The sequence below is a fragment of the Chenopodium quinoa genome, unplaced genomic scaffold, assembly GCF_001683475.1.
Source record: "Chenopodium quinoa cultivar QQ74 unplaced genomic scaffold, ASM168347v1, whole genome shotgun sequence".
NCBI lineage: Eukaryota > Viridiplantae > Streptophyta > Magnoliopsida > Caryophyllales > Amaranthaceae > Chenopodium > Chenopodium quinoa.
The window spans coordinates 365893-382982 of NW_018743518.1; the positions used below are offsets into that span (position 1 = coordinate 365893).

The 17090-nt window shown below is 34.4% G+C and overlaps 2 protein-coding genes across 3 annotated transcripts; both read left to right on the forward strand.

Annotated features, from left to right (window-relative positions):
- Nucleotides 1–698: 698 nt before the first annotated feature.
- LOC110740126 (anti-sigma-I factor RsgI6-like) lies at nucleotides 699–5079 on the forward strand. The gene is made up of 8 exons (XM_021920622.1): nucleotides 699–759; nucleotides 2199–2245; nucleotides 2609–2831; nucleotides 3088–3254; nucleotides 3466–3564; nucleotides 3678–4081; nucleotides 4197–4575; nucleotides 4696–5079. Exons 1-8 carry the CDS (start codon nucleotides 699–701, stop codon nucleotides 5077–5079), a joined length of 1764 nt encoding a protein of 587 aa, XP_021776314.1.
- A 786-nt stretch (nucleotides 5080–5865) lies between these two features.
- Nucleotides 5866–16172, forward strand: LOC110739978 (myosin-9-like). 2 transcript variants are annotated; one of them, XR_002514965.1, is made up of 18 exons: nucleotides 5866–6265; nucleotides 6594–6656; nucleotides 8110–8203; nucleotides 8337–8445; nucleotides 8518–8556; nucleotides 9173–9256; nucleotides 9343–9404; nucleotides 10249–10351; nucleotides 10464–10646; nucleotides 12601–12660; nucleotides 12954–13010; nucleotides 13097–13270; nucleotides 13502–13579; nucleotides 13660–13770; nucleotides 14336–14406; nucleotides 14935–15147; nucleotides 15256–15356; nucleotides 15510–15799. XR_002514965.1 is itself a non-coding variant. In XM_021920460.1 (18 exons), the coding sequence occupies exons 2-18, from the start codon at nucleotides 6596–6598 to the stop codon at nucleotides 15819–15821; spliced, it is 1905 nt and encodes a 634-aa protein (XP_021776152.1). In that variant the 5' UTR covers nucleotides 5870–6265; nucleotides 6594–6595; the 3' UTR covers nucleotides 15822–16172. The 2 variants fall into 2 exon arrangements, 1 of the variants encoding a protein (XP_021776152.1); XM_021920460.1 differs by having other exon boundaries at nucleotides 5870–6265; nucleotides 15263–15356; nucleotides 15510–16172.
- The last annotated feature ends 918 nt before the right edge of the window (nucleotides 16173–17090 follow it).

The window sequence follows — 17090 nt, forward strand, 5'->3', positions numbered from 1 at the left end:
TAAAAGGAACACGAGACACGACCATAATTTTTATTGGAGAAACAAGAAGAGGATATGACAAAATATACAATATGGAAAGCAAAACGACCATGGTCCATGAACAAGACTAGAATATCAAACACAAAATCAAACATTTACACACAAGATATTTGAAGATGCATGGTTTGGACAAAAATATAAGGACTATAATAATTGATAAATTATTGTGAAAATCACTTGCAAACATTAGCTCAAGAGACACACACAAAGGCAGTGAACCAAAAATAGAATGTAATCACCTCTGTATGATATCTAGCTAATTATGGTCTGTATTGCTGATTTATTTCCTCTAATTGGAGACTTGTCCAATATCAATTCATTCCATTTAAACATTGGAATTATTGTTAAATCAACCATATCTTTTGTTTACCCTCCAAATAATACAGTATCAAAGCTTTTTTTCCTTTTAGTCGGTGCTTCTTCATATACTTTTAATGGGAGATCCATTTTCTGTCTAATACTAATTAGTGTATAACTCCAAATTATTCATATACTCTTATCAATATTAAATTGGTTATTTTGTTATTATTCATATTATTTGGTAAAGTCATCATGTACAAGTATATCTCCCGAGTTTTTACATTCTCTTCGTCAACTTCTTGTTTTTTATTTATGAATATTGTCTCAAAATTGTGCAGGTTTATTTGCAGTTACCTAAAATGAAGGTTGAACGAGGAAGCAACATGGTATTGTTTCTAGCATCTTTGTTTATAATTGGAGGTACGTTCTCTCGATTTCAATGTCCAAGCATTAGGTTTTCCACTAGGGTGCACCGTGTATTCAAAAATTTTCACAAAAAAAATTTAGTAATACGTGTAGGTATTTATGCTAAAAAAAGGTTAAATCTTAGCCTCATCACCGTATCCATGATTCCACAAGCGGACTTATATTATGTATTAAAAAAAAAATCTATCTAGGTGAATAATTATTTCCTTTTATTGTCAATGTATAATAATTTGTGTTGGATGTTTTGTTTGTATGTTATGACGACTAATAAAAAGAAGGGTCTAGAGTTAAATGAGTATTTGACGTAGTACATATGATTATGTCCTATAAGTACCCCTAACTCCCTAAGTGGAGAATGAATAATGTTCGTAATAACTAAAGGTTTTTTTTTTTCGTGACACTGGTCTTTTATTTTATGCTCCTTATTCTTCACCTTAAATAAAAAATAAAAAAATAAAAATCATAATTTTACAATTTAGATTAATATAAGTTCAAAGAATGGTAAAAAAAATCCGTTCCCTCAAAGTATAGTCGCTTTGGCAGAGCTTGACCTTATCTAATAATATCCCTGCTGGTTTTTTCAAAAAAAAAAAAAAGTTCAAACAATGGTAAAATAAAATGATATAAAAATATATTAATGGGCAACGTTTACCCTTAAAACATACAAGTATTAAGTATACATACACTATATTACTCCCCAAAATTTAAGCAAAAAATAAATAAATGAAGTTGTAATATTGGGCATGTAGATGGGGATTAGGTAGCACCTAAGTAATCTAAATGTAGGTTAATTAGTAGCATCTATATATATGCTTAAATTCTTAGGCTTAAAACACCTCTATAGCTCTATTATGATTATGACAGTTAACCAGTCGGACCACATCTTAAACACACTGCAGAAACCGGAATTTTGTAGTACATACTCTTATTAATAATGTTACTAATGTACGAAGTATATGTAATATCAACTGTGAGGTAATTAAGCTGGTAACCCAAATCTTTAAATTAAACATAGGTTTAGAGGATTAAATTAAGGACATTATACCTACTTGCGGATTGGTATTTCGTCATTTTCTTTCATGCATATACTATTTTTGCTCTATTTTAGATGATTTGTTTGACATTTTACACCATGCATACATAATCTAGTTGATTTATTCTTAAGGAAAACATGGTCATGACTCATGAGTGTATAATTTTAAAATATTAATTCTATGAATTTTACTTATTGATAATGAAATTAATTGTTTAAGCAATGCATCGATAAGTGTGCTAGTGAAATAAGTTATTTAAGAAGAAACTAAAAAAAAAAGTATACATTCACAAATCCCGTTTCGATCTTACATAGTTACATAGACTACTACCATAAAATTTTGCTAAACTATATATGAAATGAAATGAAAATTTGACAATAAGCTCTCATACATTTGCAGGAATTTTGGTAGATGCAGTGTCATACGATCACACTGCAATCACTGATGTAAGCACTTTTGTACTTCCTATCTTTTATGTCCTTTCTTCAATCACAAGCAACCTAGGATGTAGTTATAAAGTTGAACGTTCGTTCTCTTTATAATTGCATGCTAGAAGATTATTAGTGCTTTGTGATATAATATGTACTATGAATTGAAGTACATGAAATAATGGATTGGATCATGTCTCTTTAAGATAGGAGGACTTTTAGATCCGTGTATCTTAACATTTTTAAAAATCAAATCTTATTAATTTTTTTGGGTGCAATGAATTTATTTAAACATAACTAATGAACAATTAGAATTATATGTCCGTATACAATTTTAATCGATCAATCTACGTAGTAATAGATTTTGTTTGATTTTTTTAGTGCTTGGCAGAGCCTCTTAAACCTCAATATAATGGGGGAATAGTTGTGAACCCAGAAATAAACGATGGCTTAAATGGTTGGAGAACTCATGGAGGGGTGAAAATTGAGCCTAAAGTGTCAGTACAAGGAAACAACTTCATTGTGGCTCATAGTAGAAGACACCGCTATGGCAGTGTATCCCAGAAAGTCTTCTTAGACAAAGAGAAACTTTACACATTTTCCGGTTTGTCTCTTGTCAAATTCTATCCACAAATCTATCATACACGTGAATGTTAATTACTTTAGCTTGGAATATTTTTATTCTCTATTAGTTAAGTATATAAATCTGTCACTTAGATACAAAATAAATTAATGTCGAATTTAATATCAATATATATATATATATATATATATATATATATATATATATATATATATATATATATTTATTTTATTGTTTGTCTGATATGTTTCCTATTGTTATTTCTTTTTCCATAAAGTTTGGATACAAGTAAATGGGGGGAGAAATACACCAGTTATTGTAATTTTTAAGACTAATGAAGGGTTCAAGCCAGCTGGTTCAGTCATTGCTCAAGTAGGATGTTGGTCCATGCTTAAGGGTGGCATCACAGTTGAGTGTTCAGGCCCAGCTGAATTTTATTTCCAGGTAACATCCTTTTTCTATATGATTACTGTATTTGGTAGGAAAAATTGTCACGTTGATAATAAAGATTCACCGTTAGCTCACAAAAATATCCTTCCATAATGTTATTTTTATCCTATCTTTATCGCGATGTTCAAATTTATGAAGTTACTTCATTGGCGGCATGCCATATTTAAACTTAATCAACGATAAAACTTTTTATTTCTCATGTTAGAGCAATGATACATCGGTTGATATCTGGGTTGATAGCATTTCACTACAACCTTTCACCAAGGAGGAATGGAGATCTCATCAAGATCAAAGCATTGAGAAGGTATTACTAAATAACCTTAAACAAGAAAATTCCTCAACAGAACTAGTCCTCCGTATATAAATCTCATGCATAATATTGATGAATGAATGCAAATTTGAATGATTGTTTCCAAGGTTCGAAAGGCCAAAGTGAGACTCCAAGTTGTAAACTCCAAAGGAAAGCCGGTACCCTATGCAAACATCTCAATCAACCAAAACAAAGCAAGCTTTCCTTTCGGAGCTTCTATCAACCACAACATTGTCGATAACACAGCCTACCAAAAGTGGTTCACCTCTAGGTTCACAGTCACCACATTTGAGAACGAGATGAAGTGGTATTCCACAGAAAACACTCAAGGCAAGGAAGACTACTCTCAAGCCGATTCCATGCTTGCCTTCATTAGCCAGCACGGCATACCTATTCGTGGCCACAACATCTTCTGGGATGATCCCAAGTATCAAATGGAATGGGAAAAAAACCTCTCCCCTAGTGACCTCCTAGCAGCCACCGATAAGAGACTCAACTCAATAGTTTCGAGGTACATCTTTAATCTAATAATTTTTTAAGATTGAACATTCCAATAGGGCAACAATTTTCGAATATTCTTAATTGAGCTTTCTAATGTTGTAGTTAATATTATTGTTTACTGGCAGGTATGCTGGGAAGGTGATAGCATGGGATGTTAACAATGAAAACTTACATTTTAACTTTTTCGAGAACAAGCTTGGGGCAAATATTACTGATATATTCTTCCAGAAAACGCGTCAACTAGATGGACACGCAACATTGTTTATGAATGACTATAACACGATAGAGGATCAGGGCGACGCAGCCTCTTCCCCATCGAAGTATCTCCAGAAGATTGGGGAAATAGCTAACTTCCTTGGGGGTAAGGCTAACCTTGCAATTGGCCTTGAGGGTCATTTCGGTGTCCCAAATCTTCCTTATGTGAGATCGGCTCTTGACACTCTTGCTGCTTCTAACTTCCCTATTTGGATCACTGAGCTTGATGTTCAAAAGGGACCTAACCAGGTAATTTAAATTACAACTATTGCCACCTTATACTAAAATAACCAACCGATCAAACAAGCCAAGTAAATAACCGAAAACTTATAAGGCTTTATTTTATCGTGTTTTGATTTGTATGTGTAGGTATCAGACTTTGAACAAGTACTAAGGGAAGTGCATTCCCATAGAGGAGTACAAGGCATTGTGATTTGGGGACCATGGTCACCCCAAGGCCAACAATGTTACAATTTGTGTTTGGTAGACCCCAACTTCACTAACTTACCAGCAGGGGATGTTGTAGACAAGGTCTTGAAAGAATGGGGCTACCGCGACAAAGCCGTCGTTGCAACCACAGATGCCGATGGCTTCTTCAACGCTTCACTCTTACATGGTGATTATCAAGTTAAGCTCTTAGGACAACTACACACATTGGATGAACAATCTTCTCCATTAATTTCTCAAAACTTTAAAGTGGATCCTCACTCATCAAGTCAGACTTTTAAGATAATTGCCCCAGATTCTTTCTAAGAGTATGTAGATCATCAATAAAATTATTGCTTAAGTTTCTTTTACAAATAATAATTTAATGTACTATTAGAAATTATGAATTTTTATCTTTTTGTACACCTATAAACTACAAAGTTTGGACTTTAGCCCTAATAAATCGTAAGTAGTATAATTACTATTGTTTTTATGTCTTTCTCTTTTTAGCAGGCAAACGCATTCACACAAAAATAATCTTATTCTTACTATTATTTGCATCAACTAATATAAATAAGTCTTTCTCATTTGATGGTACATCAAGTGAGTAGAGCATGAGTGGTTCTTCAACTCTCTTCATCCATATAATTGGTGGTACATCAAGTGAGTAGAACATATACAAAGCTAATCGAATATTAATATGTGTTACTCGTCTGTCGTCTCTCTACCCAAATTTCAATCAAATGTGTTAATATTTATAGGTAACATAATCAGACATAAAGATAATGACATGACATGACACGACGAGTTAGGTTGGTCTTGGTGGCTAACATAATAATTTGTATAATTTGCTTCTAAATAAACCTCCGTTTTTTTTTAGTTAACACGTTTTGACTTTAGTACTATTCACATACTCTCCTTTACCGTGTTTTGTGTTTTATACGTAATGAAAAATATAGTCATGTGGTATCTTGTTAGATTCCTCACTATATATATTTTTAAAATATCAATTTTCTATAATTTTGCTTATCAGTAATTAAATATATGAATGCTTGAAGTTGTGTATTGACAAACGTAAATGCGTCAACTAAGAAGGAATGGAGGAAATAATAAGTATTGTAGCCGTAGTTTGTGAATATTGAGAATACAAGTGAAAGAAGCAAGCACGAAGAACCGGACAAAATTGTAAACTTTACAGGCTTGACAACTTCTTCCCTTCTCCAAACAATGGAAGCTGCACGTTAAATCGTGCAGAAGTCGAACCCAGTCAATCCCTCTTCCACAAAATCTCTTTTCAATTTCACTTTTCATTTTTCATTTTTCATTTTTCATTTTTTTCCTCTCTTCGACAAACTATCATCATCTTCGTCGTCTTCCTTCCAACAACAACTACTGGATTTATCTACACAGAAAGAATTTGATTGGTTTAAGCAAACTGCCCACTTCTAATTGCCAATTACGCGTTGTTCCTCACCGATTTCTGCTACCTAGGGTTTTTTTTCGTCGTTTTCAGGTTGGTTTCCTTTACCCAATTTCTGTTTTTTTTTTCTTGATATGTGATGATTGCTGATCACCTGAATCCCTTCAAATTAAAAAAAAAAAAAAAATGAGAAGTTTTTTTTTATTATTAATTTTATACTACGTGCTGTTTTAATTAATTATTGATGATGATATTCGCATTTGAATTTTTTTTTATTTTTTTTTTTTGATGTTATGAGCATGGAAGTTACATTGATTTTAGGTATGACATTTCTGTATAATTTTCTTGTTGTAATATAAATTATGCAATGTAATAGATTGCCAATTATGTCCTGGTAAAAGTTCAATATGTGTAATTTCAGATATGGATGAAAATTTGGGTGACAAGGAGTCGTTAAATGCTCGAATTCAGCAGCTGGAACATGGTATGTTTCTCATAATATGCTAGAAGATATACATATTAGATATAATAGATTTCTGATAAATATGATATCTGAAAACTCCGTGCTACTTCGCTTGCTTGATTTTTTTTTGTTTGTTTGTTTGGAAGTGTGAGATTGAAGTGGAACTAATGAAATAAATTTCCTCATGTGAAACTTGTTTGAAGGTTTCATTCTATAACTGTAGTTGGAAGGCTTAAGTATGCTCGTTTTGTCTAATTTCAGCATTTGAAAATTAGCATATATTGCGCCTGTGAAGGATGAGGACGGGAAACATCTTAAAAGTCTAGGTTAAGTTCCATTTTGAAGCTAAGTCATAGTGGGAGGAGTAATTAAATAGGCTCATAAGCTGATTGATTTCTCTTGTTTTTTCCTATTTGGGGCGACTCAATTTAGTGGATAATTATGGGGTCTCAGTTCCCCTCCTTACATTGTGAAGGGTCTCATCTGCTCCATCATTAGAGGCTCAGAATCTAAGATAAGCAAACCTGCCTTTGGTACCCTGTTGGATTTCAAACTATACCTAGCTGTCCTAGCCTGTCCATGGAGTAGAAGAGTCAGATTACTCACAAAGCCCTAGTGAAAATCCATATCAAAATCATGGGAATGGGAAGAAGATCACCTACCTAAGCTTGTAAGAAGTTACTGTTTCTCCTTTCTCTAAAGTGGCACTAACTGACTAAGCACCTAAATGGACTTTCAATATGTATTAATCTCGATATTTGAATTTTCAAACTATTGTTTCCTAGTTTCCATTCTGTTAGTTCCATGATCATACTATTGTCTAGATCTTTAGTGTTGACCTTGCCAACCTTGGTCTCATGTAGCTTTTATACCTGGCCATTTTCTCAGTGGTATCGTTGCCAGAGTTCACTGAAACTTGCTGTGTTCCTTGTAGTAGGCTTCCTATTCATTTCCAAAAGCACGGATCTCTCCCATCATTATAAACCCTGTTCCTGTAAGATGATTTTGTAGCTAGTTTCACTTTTACAAGTTTTCTTCTGTTTGGAAGGCTGTCAAACACTATAGGTGATGGTAACAGAACCGTTCATGTTAGCTACGTTTTACTTTCCTCCTTCCATATTGAGGCTAAGAAGGGTGATGTACAACAAATACCAAGACGGTGGATGAGTTGGGATGGAATTTCTTTTCATTTTGTTATTGACAAAGCTGAATGGACTATGGTTTTGTGTGGGACCTTGGGGTTATTATTTTAGGGGTTGGGGAGGCCGGGAGGGGAGAGGTGGACTTGGGAGTGTTCATGTATGAACTATTTAGGAGCCAGTTGCTTGCACCTGCGTTTTGCTTAAGGGTTGACGCCCGCCGCCCCGCCCCCCCCCCCCTTCTTTTTTTTTGCTTGTATAATGCTCATATAATGTCATTGTATGGATATCCCTGAGAAGTGAGTGTCATGACACTTGTTTATTTTTATTGGTAGAGAAAGATGAGCTGCAGAAAGACATTGAGCAATTGTGCATGCAACAAGCGGGTCCCAGTTATATTACTTTTGCCACTCAGATGTATTGTCGAAGGTGAACATCACATATGAATTAATGAAGCTACTGGGTGATTTTATTATTTTTAACCTCAATAATGTGTTGTATGCTGGAATGTGAGGTTTAATTTGAGAAATATTACAACATTGCACATTTATTGGTCTATTAGGACTGCTGGCTTGGAACAGGAAGTTGAGAATTTAAAGAAGAAGCTGACTAATAGTATCAAAGAGAATTCAAATATCAAGGAAGAGCTTTCTGAGGCTCAGAGAATAAAAGTTAGTTTTACTATATTTACAGTCAAATATTAATGTTATCTATGTCTGATGGGTTCTCTTCTCTTGTTCTAGACATATATAGATCAACTCCACAAATCGGAGGTTGCAAAGGTCAGTTTCTTTCTCTATCCTGTACATTGGTGTGTAAGACTTATTAGGCTTAGTTACTAGCTCACTACTATGCTAGGTGAACTATGAACTTAGACACGCCTACATGCATCGATGAACTGAAGTTTCTGCTTCTGTTAGAGACTTGTGTTATATGCTCTTCCCTTGATTCATTTGTTAAAAGATTGTGTTGCATCTTGTTTTCTGTTGCAGCAGCTGTGTTTTTCTTGTTATGGAAACTTGCCAATAAAAACCGACTTATTTTACTGAACAAAGGGGCAAAGAGTAGGAGTGTTATTTTGTTTATTGGACTCAAAATCATTGTTTTGCACTTAAATTACCAAATTGGCTACTGCTAGACAATGCATAGACCATGCAAGTGGTTTTGAAGGCAAAACTAGCATATTTCTCTTGTTTTTAATTTCTTGTACTAAGTATTTAATATATGTATGGGAAGACAGTCAATATGGAGATTGGTGGAAACTGAAGATTATTACTTCATTTGTTTATTTGATGCTTTAGTCTGAATGAAGAAAGGAATGTGTATTTATTTTTTAATGTGAAATTTGACATTAGTGGCAACATTTGATTCCTTTTTTCTGCTTTCACCAATTTGCAGAACTCGGAATTAGCTAAGCAGCTTGAATACATGCGTGGAATGCTTACTAATGCCTTCACTGATCGTGATCATGCAATACTGGAGGTCATTATTTATCTCTTTCTTGTTTGGCTGCTTTGCTATAATTATGTTTAGCTGTATTTGTATTAATGTTGGCTCGCTGTTTGCAGGCTGAGAAGGCTAAAGAAAATGAAGATATGATGTCTCAGAAAATGAATGATGCCGAGAAAAGGTGCATTTCAGTTCATAATGTTTCCCCTTGTGATTCATTAGTGTTTCAAGTTTGGTATATGTGCATTTGTATTTGTAATTTACTTGCAAGTTGCCTGTGGAGGGAACCCCTCTGACTCCTTGTCTAATAACACCATACTGACCCCTTCCGTTGGTGACCATGTGCCTTAAGACCTCTTTAATTGGCTAACAACCCCTCGATGTCCTTAAAATGTAAGTTTATATTACCCACGTAAAAGAAGGGGGGGGGGGGTGTCTAATATTAGTACAGTATAAGATCTGGCTTGCACTTTAATGCCTTGACTCGATAAAAGCATTGTGATGTATGTTTCATAAACCACATATTCAACCAGTTAACTCTATATAACTATATAAACACAGTTAACTGGTTGGATATGTGGTTTATAAACCACAACTCTGCGGTTGTCGTGTAAGCATACACATCATTTTTATGTAGATGAAACACTTCTAAATTTACACCATTCACACTCTGTATAATCGATATTTTGGGCGTCTTTTTTTCACAAGGAAAATCATAGTCATGTGGGATCTTGTTAATTTTGTCTTGAGTATTTTTTATTTTTTTTTTAATATCCATTTATTATTTATAATGAAAGATTCTAACATTTGAAGATATGCATTGACAATTGCAGAACAAGATTGTCTCATATAATAAAAATCAGTGAAGTAGAATATTTCTTATTCTGGTAATGTTTTATTGGAGTTTGTTGGTGGTATTTGAAATCGCTTTTTGGTTGCTTTGAAGCAAGTGATAGGCAGTTGATTATGATTTGATTTATGATGCGCTATTAGTTGATGTACGTTTTAATAAATCGTTGAAGCAGGTTACAAGAAGTAACTGTAAAATTTGCTGATACACAAGAGCAACTATCGAGTATGAAGAGGAAGGTTGCAAAACAAGATCAGGAGATGGAAATTTTTAGAGAGGCATTTACTCTGTCCTTTGATGATGAGCCTGATCCAGTTATCCAAATCATGGTTTAATTTGGGTTTATCCAGTTCTGGTTCTATTTAACATTTGCAATGCCTTTTCTTGCAGATCATTAATAAGTTCTACAAGATCAGGCAGCAAGCTTGTAGAGGTAACGGGGATGATGATAATGGGTGTGATGATCAATGTGATGATGTTTGTTGGGATGACAAGTGCGCATGCTTATATAACGATTCCTCAGAATCATGGAGCTTCAATATTTATAAGGAAGCTTCCGTTGCTAACTATGTGGTGAGTTCTTGTTTTTCTTTTACATTGTTCTATTTGTTTTATAATTAACTCTGCGAGGGCTCTATTGAATGGAAGCATGTAGCTCAATTTTGTGTGAATGTGGCAATATGTGTCCTTTTTATTCCATAGGAAAGAGGAGATTAAATGAAATATTTTTCTTTCTGTGCAAATGGGGTACATGAGATGGCCCTTTAGATGGCACAACATGTGTATCCTTATAAGCTTAAACAGAGGGATTGTAGCTCTATAGAAGGCTTTGGGAGCAATGCTCTGGTGTAAAATAAAGATCAGGCTTTTTGTAGGAGTAGGATACTATATTGATTTATGGCATATCCATTTCCTGAACCTGAAGTCTTCTGAAATTTAACTTTATCTGATATGCCTATGTTGTGAGTTGCTGATCTTGAATTGATTCTATGAATTCAAAGCTTCAGAATAAGTGAAAAAAGCCCATTTTTTCTACATTTGACTGCTGAGCATTTTTGTAAACCCATGGTCCTATGAGATGATTGTTTATATTTTACCCCTGGAAGTAAGGAAGAGAAGAAAGAGTGTACCATGATTTCTATGATTATGAGATTTATGACTCATGCAATAGTTGTAATGGCGGAAACTTTTGGATTAGAGTAGTTCTGGTATTAGGCTTGAGAGGATTGGAGAGGTGCTAAAGCTGTTGGAGTAAGCATCTTTAGTGAGAGATTACTTTTCTGCTAGAAATCAGTCTATGGGAATGGAACTACAAGCTGTGTGTGGTGAGGCTAGTAAGCTGAAAATGCAGAAACAGAGAAAGAGAGAGAAATGGAGTGTTTGATTGTATTGATAAATACAGATAGCCAGCCTTCTTTTGAGAGGAAGGTTCTCTCCCCAAGCCTAAGCTTTCTGCATAATATTCTGGACACCCTTGTTGTATTCATGCACTCCTATTTATACTGCCATTCCTTCTACAGAGTTCTAGCTCACATTCATCCCCCCCCCCCCCCCCCAATAACAGAATTTTATTCTTATGACAAAAAGACTAACAAAGCCCTCAACAAAATAACAGAATTGAAAACAGAATCTAGAAGCAATTAAATAAAATGCAGTGAATGTGACAGCTCAGCATTTCTTCTTATTCCTCCATCAGGCTTGCTTCTTGCGTCTTGAGTAAGTAGCCACGATTGGAGGCCTTGGCCCATTTCTTGCATTTTCCTTGTTCTTGTTTCTTCTCTGATAAATAAAAAATCTTATTGAAATGAGGATAATGACAAAGCTGCAGGAGTAAGCACCTATAGTGAGACTGTAAGAGATTACATTGTACATCACTTGAGATAATCGTGGGAAAGGCCTCACTTGATAGCAGGGAAAATTTGTTTGTTCCACAGTTTTACAAAAGAAATATATCCTAAAGATCTTACTTTTGCAGAAGTTCTCTGCAGGACCACATCCTCAAGCTGTCTATTTTAAAGGAATGAAAACTCTTAAGTGCTGAAAAGGGATTTGTATTGATGACACATTTTCAATCAAGTTGAAGTTTGGATATATCATTATTGAATCAACCTGTTATTAGTAGTAATCTAACTATCTCAGTTGGTACACTAGTTACGAAAAAAGTCTTGGCAAGGTATCTTTAGGGCTACAGTAGTAAAATGTACCGTAATCTGTTTTCTTTGAATTTGGAAGAATAGACACATTGTTGACTTTTGGAAAAAAAAAAAAAAAAAAAACTTATTTCCTTTTAAGGTAGTGTGGAGAGGGCATATTTGGCTAGGAAGCATATTATCTTAACTGTGTGCGAAAAGTCACTGAATCCAATTTGTTGTTTCATTTAAATAATAACCTTGATCTCTACTTAGGTACATTGAGTATCGAATTCAATGTTTTCTGGATTGTAATTTAATTCAAATGAATTTCTGGGCTTTTGTGTGCATTTCTATTTACATTACATGCCCATATTTATTAGTTCTTCCTCAGACAGGCTGCTTTGCAGGAAGAGGTGGAGACCTTAAGAAGTGATCTTCAAAACAAAATGCAAATGGTGAGATAGAAATTCTTTTTCAAGTTTGAACCTCATTAGTTCAATTATTGTCTAGGGGGATGGTTTCCTAGTCTTTTTGTTTCAGTAACTCTTGTTTAAATTGAAAATAACATTTGTACCACTATTGGATTAAATTACTACCTGTGTGTAAAATAAGTCATGGAACTTCCAAAAGTAAATGTAGAGTTCTCCAATTTTATTCTATTTTTCTTCTATGGATGAACTCTGTGGACATCTCCTGTCTTTACCTTCCTTCTATGATTTTATACCTCACTTCATGGTATGGCTTGCAGGGGTGGGAAATTGAAAAGCACTTGAAGAGTAAGATTACTGAATTGGAGCATAAAAGGGTAAGGTTCTTTTTCCATCTTCAAAGTTTGAATATCAACTCTCTAATTGTTGCATTATTTATAAGGTAAATATGTTCTCAAACCAGATTCTGTCAGACAGACTTATTGTTGAAGGAATATCATCAATTCGTGAATATAATTCTCAACAAAAGACCTACATCATGAAACTGCTTGATGATGAAAAATCTTATATAAAATCAGTTGTCAGCAGCATTCAGGAAAAGATTGAGGAGTTTCCTAAACACACGCATTCTGCTGAGGTCTGTTGGCTCATCTTTGTGCATAAATTTTTCTCAGGAAATGGTTTGTGTTGTTTTATAACTCTGCTCTCCCTAGTGACTAGCTGACTATAGTCACTATACTGACAGGAAATGTGTTGGACAGTGACTAGTTGCAATAAAAGTAGCTAATGCGCTTATATATGAACTGATATTTGTAGTTTGAATAGAAATAAAAGCCTGTGTGATTTTTTGTGGGGCATTGCTCTGTAGGTAACTGATTTTTCCACACTGAATGTTTCTCGGATGGTCGATTCTTCAGAAGCTCTGTCACAGGCGTTGCAAGAAAAAGTACTGATTATATGCTTGTCACTTGTCCTTTTTTTTTTTGTCCATGATGGCATGCTAATTGACATGGTCTTTATTTTCAGGTTTCAACTTTATTACTTTTATCACAGCAAGAAGAAAGACATCTTTTTGAGAAAAATGTCCAAGGTGCACTGCAAGAAACTATGGATGAGCTTCAAAGGACTCTACAACTAGTAATTACTCTTCCCCTCCTTGAAATCTATTGACTGTAGAGTATGAAAGGCAAAACATGTTGAATGAGGAAAGGGAAAACTCTAGTCTATAATCAGATGTAAGGAAGTAAATTAGATCTAACACTCGATTTCCCTTTTTTTAAAAAAATAAATGGTACTTGTAATGTACATGTTTGAGGTATATATACTACAAAATGACCCTCCCAAAAGTAATTGTGACTAAATTTGGTTTAGCAAACAAGAGGGCGTGTGAAAAGAAGCTAATAAAGAAAGGAGATCCTGTAGGATCTAAGATATGGGATATTTTAGAGATAGAGAGAGAGAGAGTCGCAGTGGAACTCTTCTCATCAACTACAAGACTTCCAGTTTGTGACAGTTTGGAATATGGAGGTTATATTTACCGGAAAGCTGATAAATACAAGTATCAATTTATACTATATATTGGGATAATCATTCTGTTTACATGTCACACACTATAGTTACTCAAAGTTAAGCATCTCTTATTGAGCTAAATTTTCCTACTGGTTGATATTTGGTGCTTTCTTTGCTAATATCATGTTTTCAGGCTACTCAAGAGAAGGTGAGAGCCCTCTTGGAACTGGCAGAGGTGAAAAAGGAATATCAACTGTTACTAGAGTATGTGTTCCTCAGATCTGCTACTACACTCCCAAATCCAAATCCCACGTCCCCAAATAAATACCTTATTAATTTGCTTTCTTTATTGCTCGATCTAAATAGCTAACTCTGAATAGGTTTTCTTACCTGTTGCAACACTCCCCCCAAAAAAGAGGAAGAAGAAAATGAGGTTGGGAACATCATTTTGGCAAAGAAGAATGCTTGATATAGGTTTTGTTTGATGAGTGTAACCATGATACAGTAGTTGTACATTCTGCCTTTTATGGGAGAATTTATATTCTCATATTCTGACCTCATATACATTTCATGCCTAAGGCTGTTATCTGTTTTTTTTTTTTTGGGGGGGGGGGTGGTTAAAGACTAATTTTAGTAGCTAGAAACTTGATGCCTTTTATGGAATGTACCTTCTTCCTCAAATGCTACATCTTCCACTCTTCTCTGCACTCCTATGTTTCTTTCCTCTCGGATTTTATAATGCAGACCAAAAACCTAGCGTCTTGTTAAGTGTCTATGATTGGACTTTTGCAGGAAAACCACTGAAGAAGGAAACCTTCTTACTAGACCTGGTGATGGAAAAATAATTGCTCACGGAAGAGATGGGAGACTTAAAAATTTATTCAAGAGAACTTCTTTGAAACGCTGGCTTGGTACAGAAGAAAATCCTCCTGTTGTGACTCACCCTAACTTGGAACCTGAAGCATCTTTAAACAGAGGCTCTTATCACAACATGAATGATGCAAGGTCTATGACTTACAATTTTTACAAAGTTTGTGTTAGCAGAATTATGGTTTCGATTGAATTCATTTGATGCTAGATGCTCTAGTTATTTAGTCGGATCTGTTAATTTAGCATGCAGGCTGCGGATCGAGATTGCAACCCTTAAGGAAAGCATGCAAAACTTGGAGCGATTGACATTCGACATTCGTAAACTTCGAGTCTCTCTCATACAGGTGATTCTTTCAACAGATTTTTATTTTCTCTAGTTATATTATTTATGCAACCATGCTTCTTGTAGTGCGTACAAGTATCAATTCACTTATCAACTCATTATTTACAAAGTGATAAAAACTTGGTTCTTATATTTTTTTCAATTGTATTTCTAGGCCAAACATGCACGTTCATCTAAAAGTGCTGCTTCTAGCACAACAGAAATCTTGGATGAAATCATTAGGGAAGCTGAAATGGTAAAGCTTGCGCTTAGCGCTGCCTTGCCTCTTAGCTGGTCTGGGGAGGGAGATGTAGCATCATCTAGTGATATGAATGTCGATGAGGATTCAAATTATGGCAACCCCAACACTGAGAAAATGGATTCAGTTTCTGCAGCAGGCATTGAAATGGTAGAGCTTCTTATTTTAGCAGCTCAGATGATGAAAAAGAGGGAGAAAAAGGTCAGAAGGGAGCACAAATTGCAATAAATAAAAAAAAAAAAAAAAAAAAAAAAAAAAAAGGCATCATATCCAAGAACTCAGACAAATTCAAGTAATCAATTTTTATGCTGATGCTGTTGATCAATTTTTAGTAGCAAATTTTGTCCATTTTGTGAAATAGTAGGTTTTTTTTGTGTAAATTTATCCGGTAGATTATGAGTGTAATTTGAGTATGAGTAGTATATAGTATTTCCTTCTCAGCGGATCCTCTTCAAGTATGTGTCTGATGTAAATTTTCAAGCATTAACCGGGAAGAGAACATAAAAAGAAAGAAAGAATGTCCTACAACTTAATGTTTGATGAAGTACTGTATCTATTCCAAATTACTTTGATGATGCAGATCTTGTTAATTTACCAGGTGAGGCTCAGTTTTGTTGTTTTTGAGTACATATGCTTAGTAAAATATTGAGTTTGATTCTAATAACATTACATCTGCACCATTCCTATTTCTGCTTTCTAATTTGAAATTTGCTCTCCCTCACTATTCTGTATTATTCCAGTCATTCATTCTTAGGCCCGCTACATTACATTTATTTGTACTATTCTTTCCTTAACCATTTTGTAGCTCTGACTGAGGCAGCCGCAGCATGGTTTAGATTCTTCACAGAGCTATACTAACCAATTGAAACCTGTTGTCGTTTCAGATATCAACAAGACATTGGCCCTTGTGCAATCAAATTATGTCCAATGATTATCCTAAATTCTCAGGAAAAAAAAAAAAGCCATTACTTTAAAAGGTCACTAAAGATAAAAAATGTTCATACTATTTGCGTCTTTGTTTTACACAATGTTTAGGAGATTTTAGGAGTGAAAAATTTGAAGCAATGGTGCAAAAGGTCCAAAGCTCTATCATGGAAAATTGACCTCTATTAGGATCAGAAGAAATAAAATTATAAACTGAAACCTTAAACAGAGAATGCAACACTTTCTTAAAATTTTGGCCATTATACTTGAATTCAGAAACCTGTATATCTGATTCAACTTGCACCTCAGGCATAAGATGGAACCAATTCAACTCATAATTAACATGCCATTCATATATGCCACAACTTTCCACTCATTTGAAGCCGATTAAATTCCATTTACATTAATTGCTCTTTGTGGTCTATACATAAAAAATAAATAAAACAGTTTTCCTCTTGGAAAACTTTTGTACAGAGTACAATTAAAAATGAAGAAACAAAAAAAAAAAAAAAAAAAAAAAAAAAACACCAGTTCGGCCGATGATAAATCAAGTGAACTGCTAAACAACGCTCT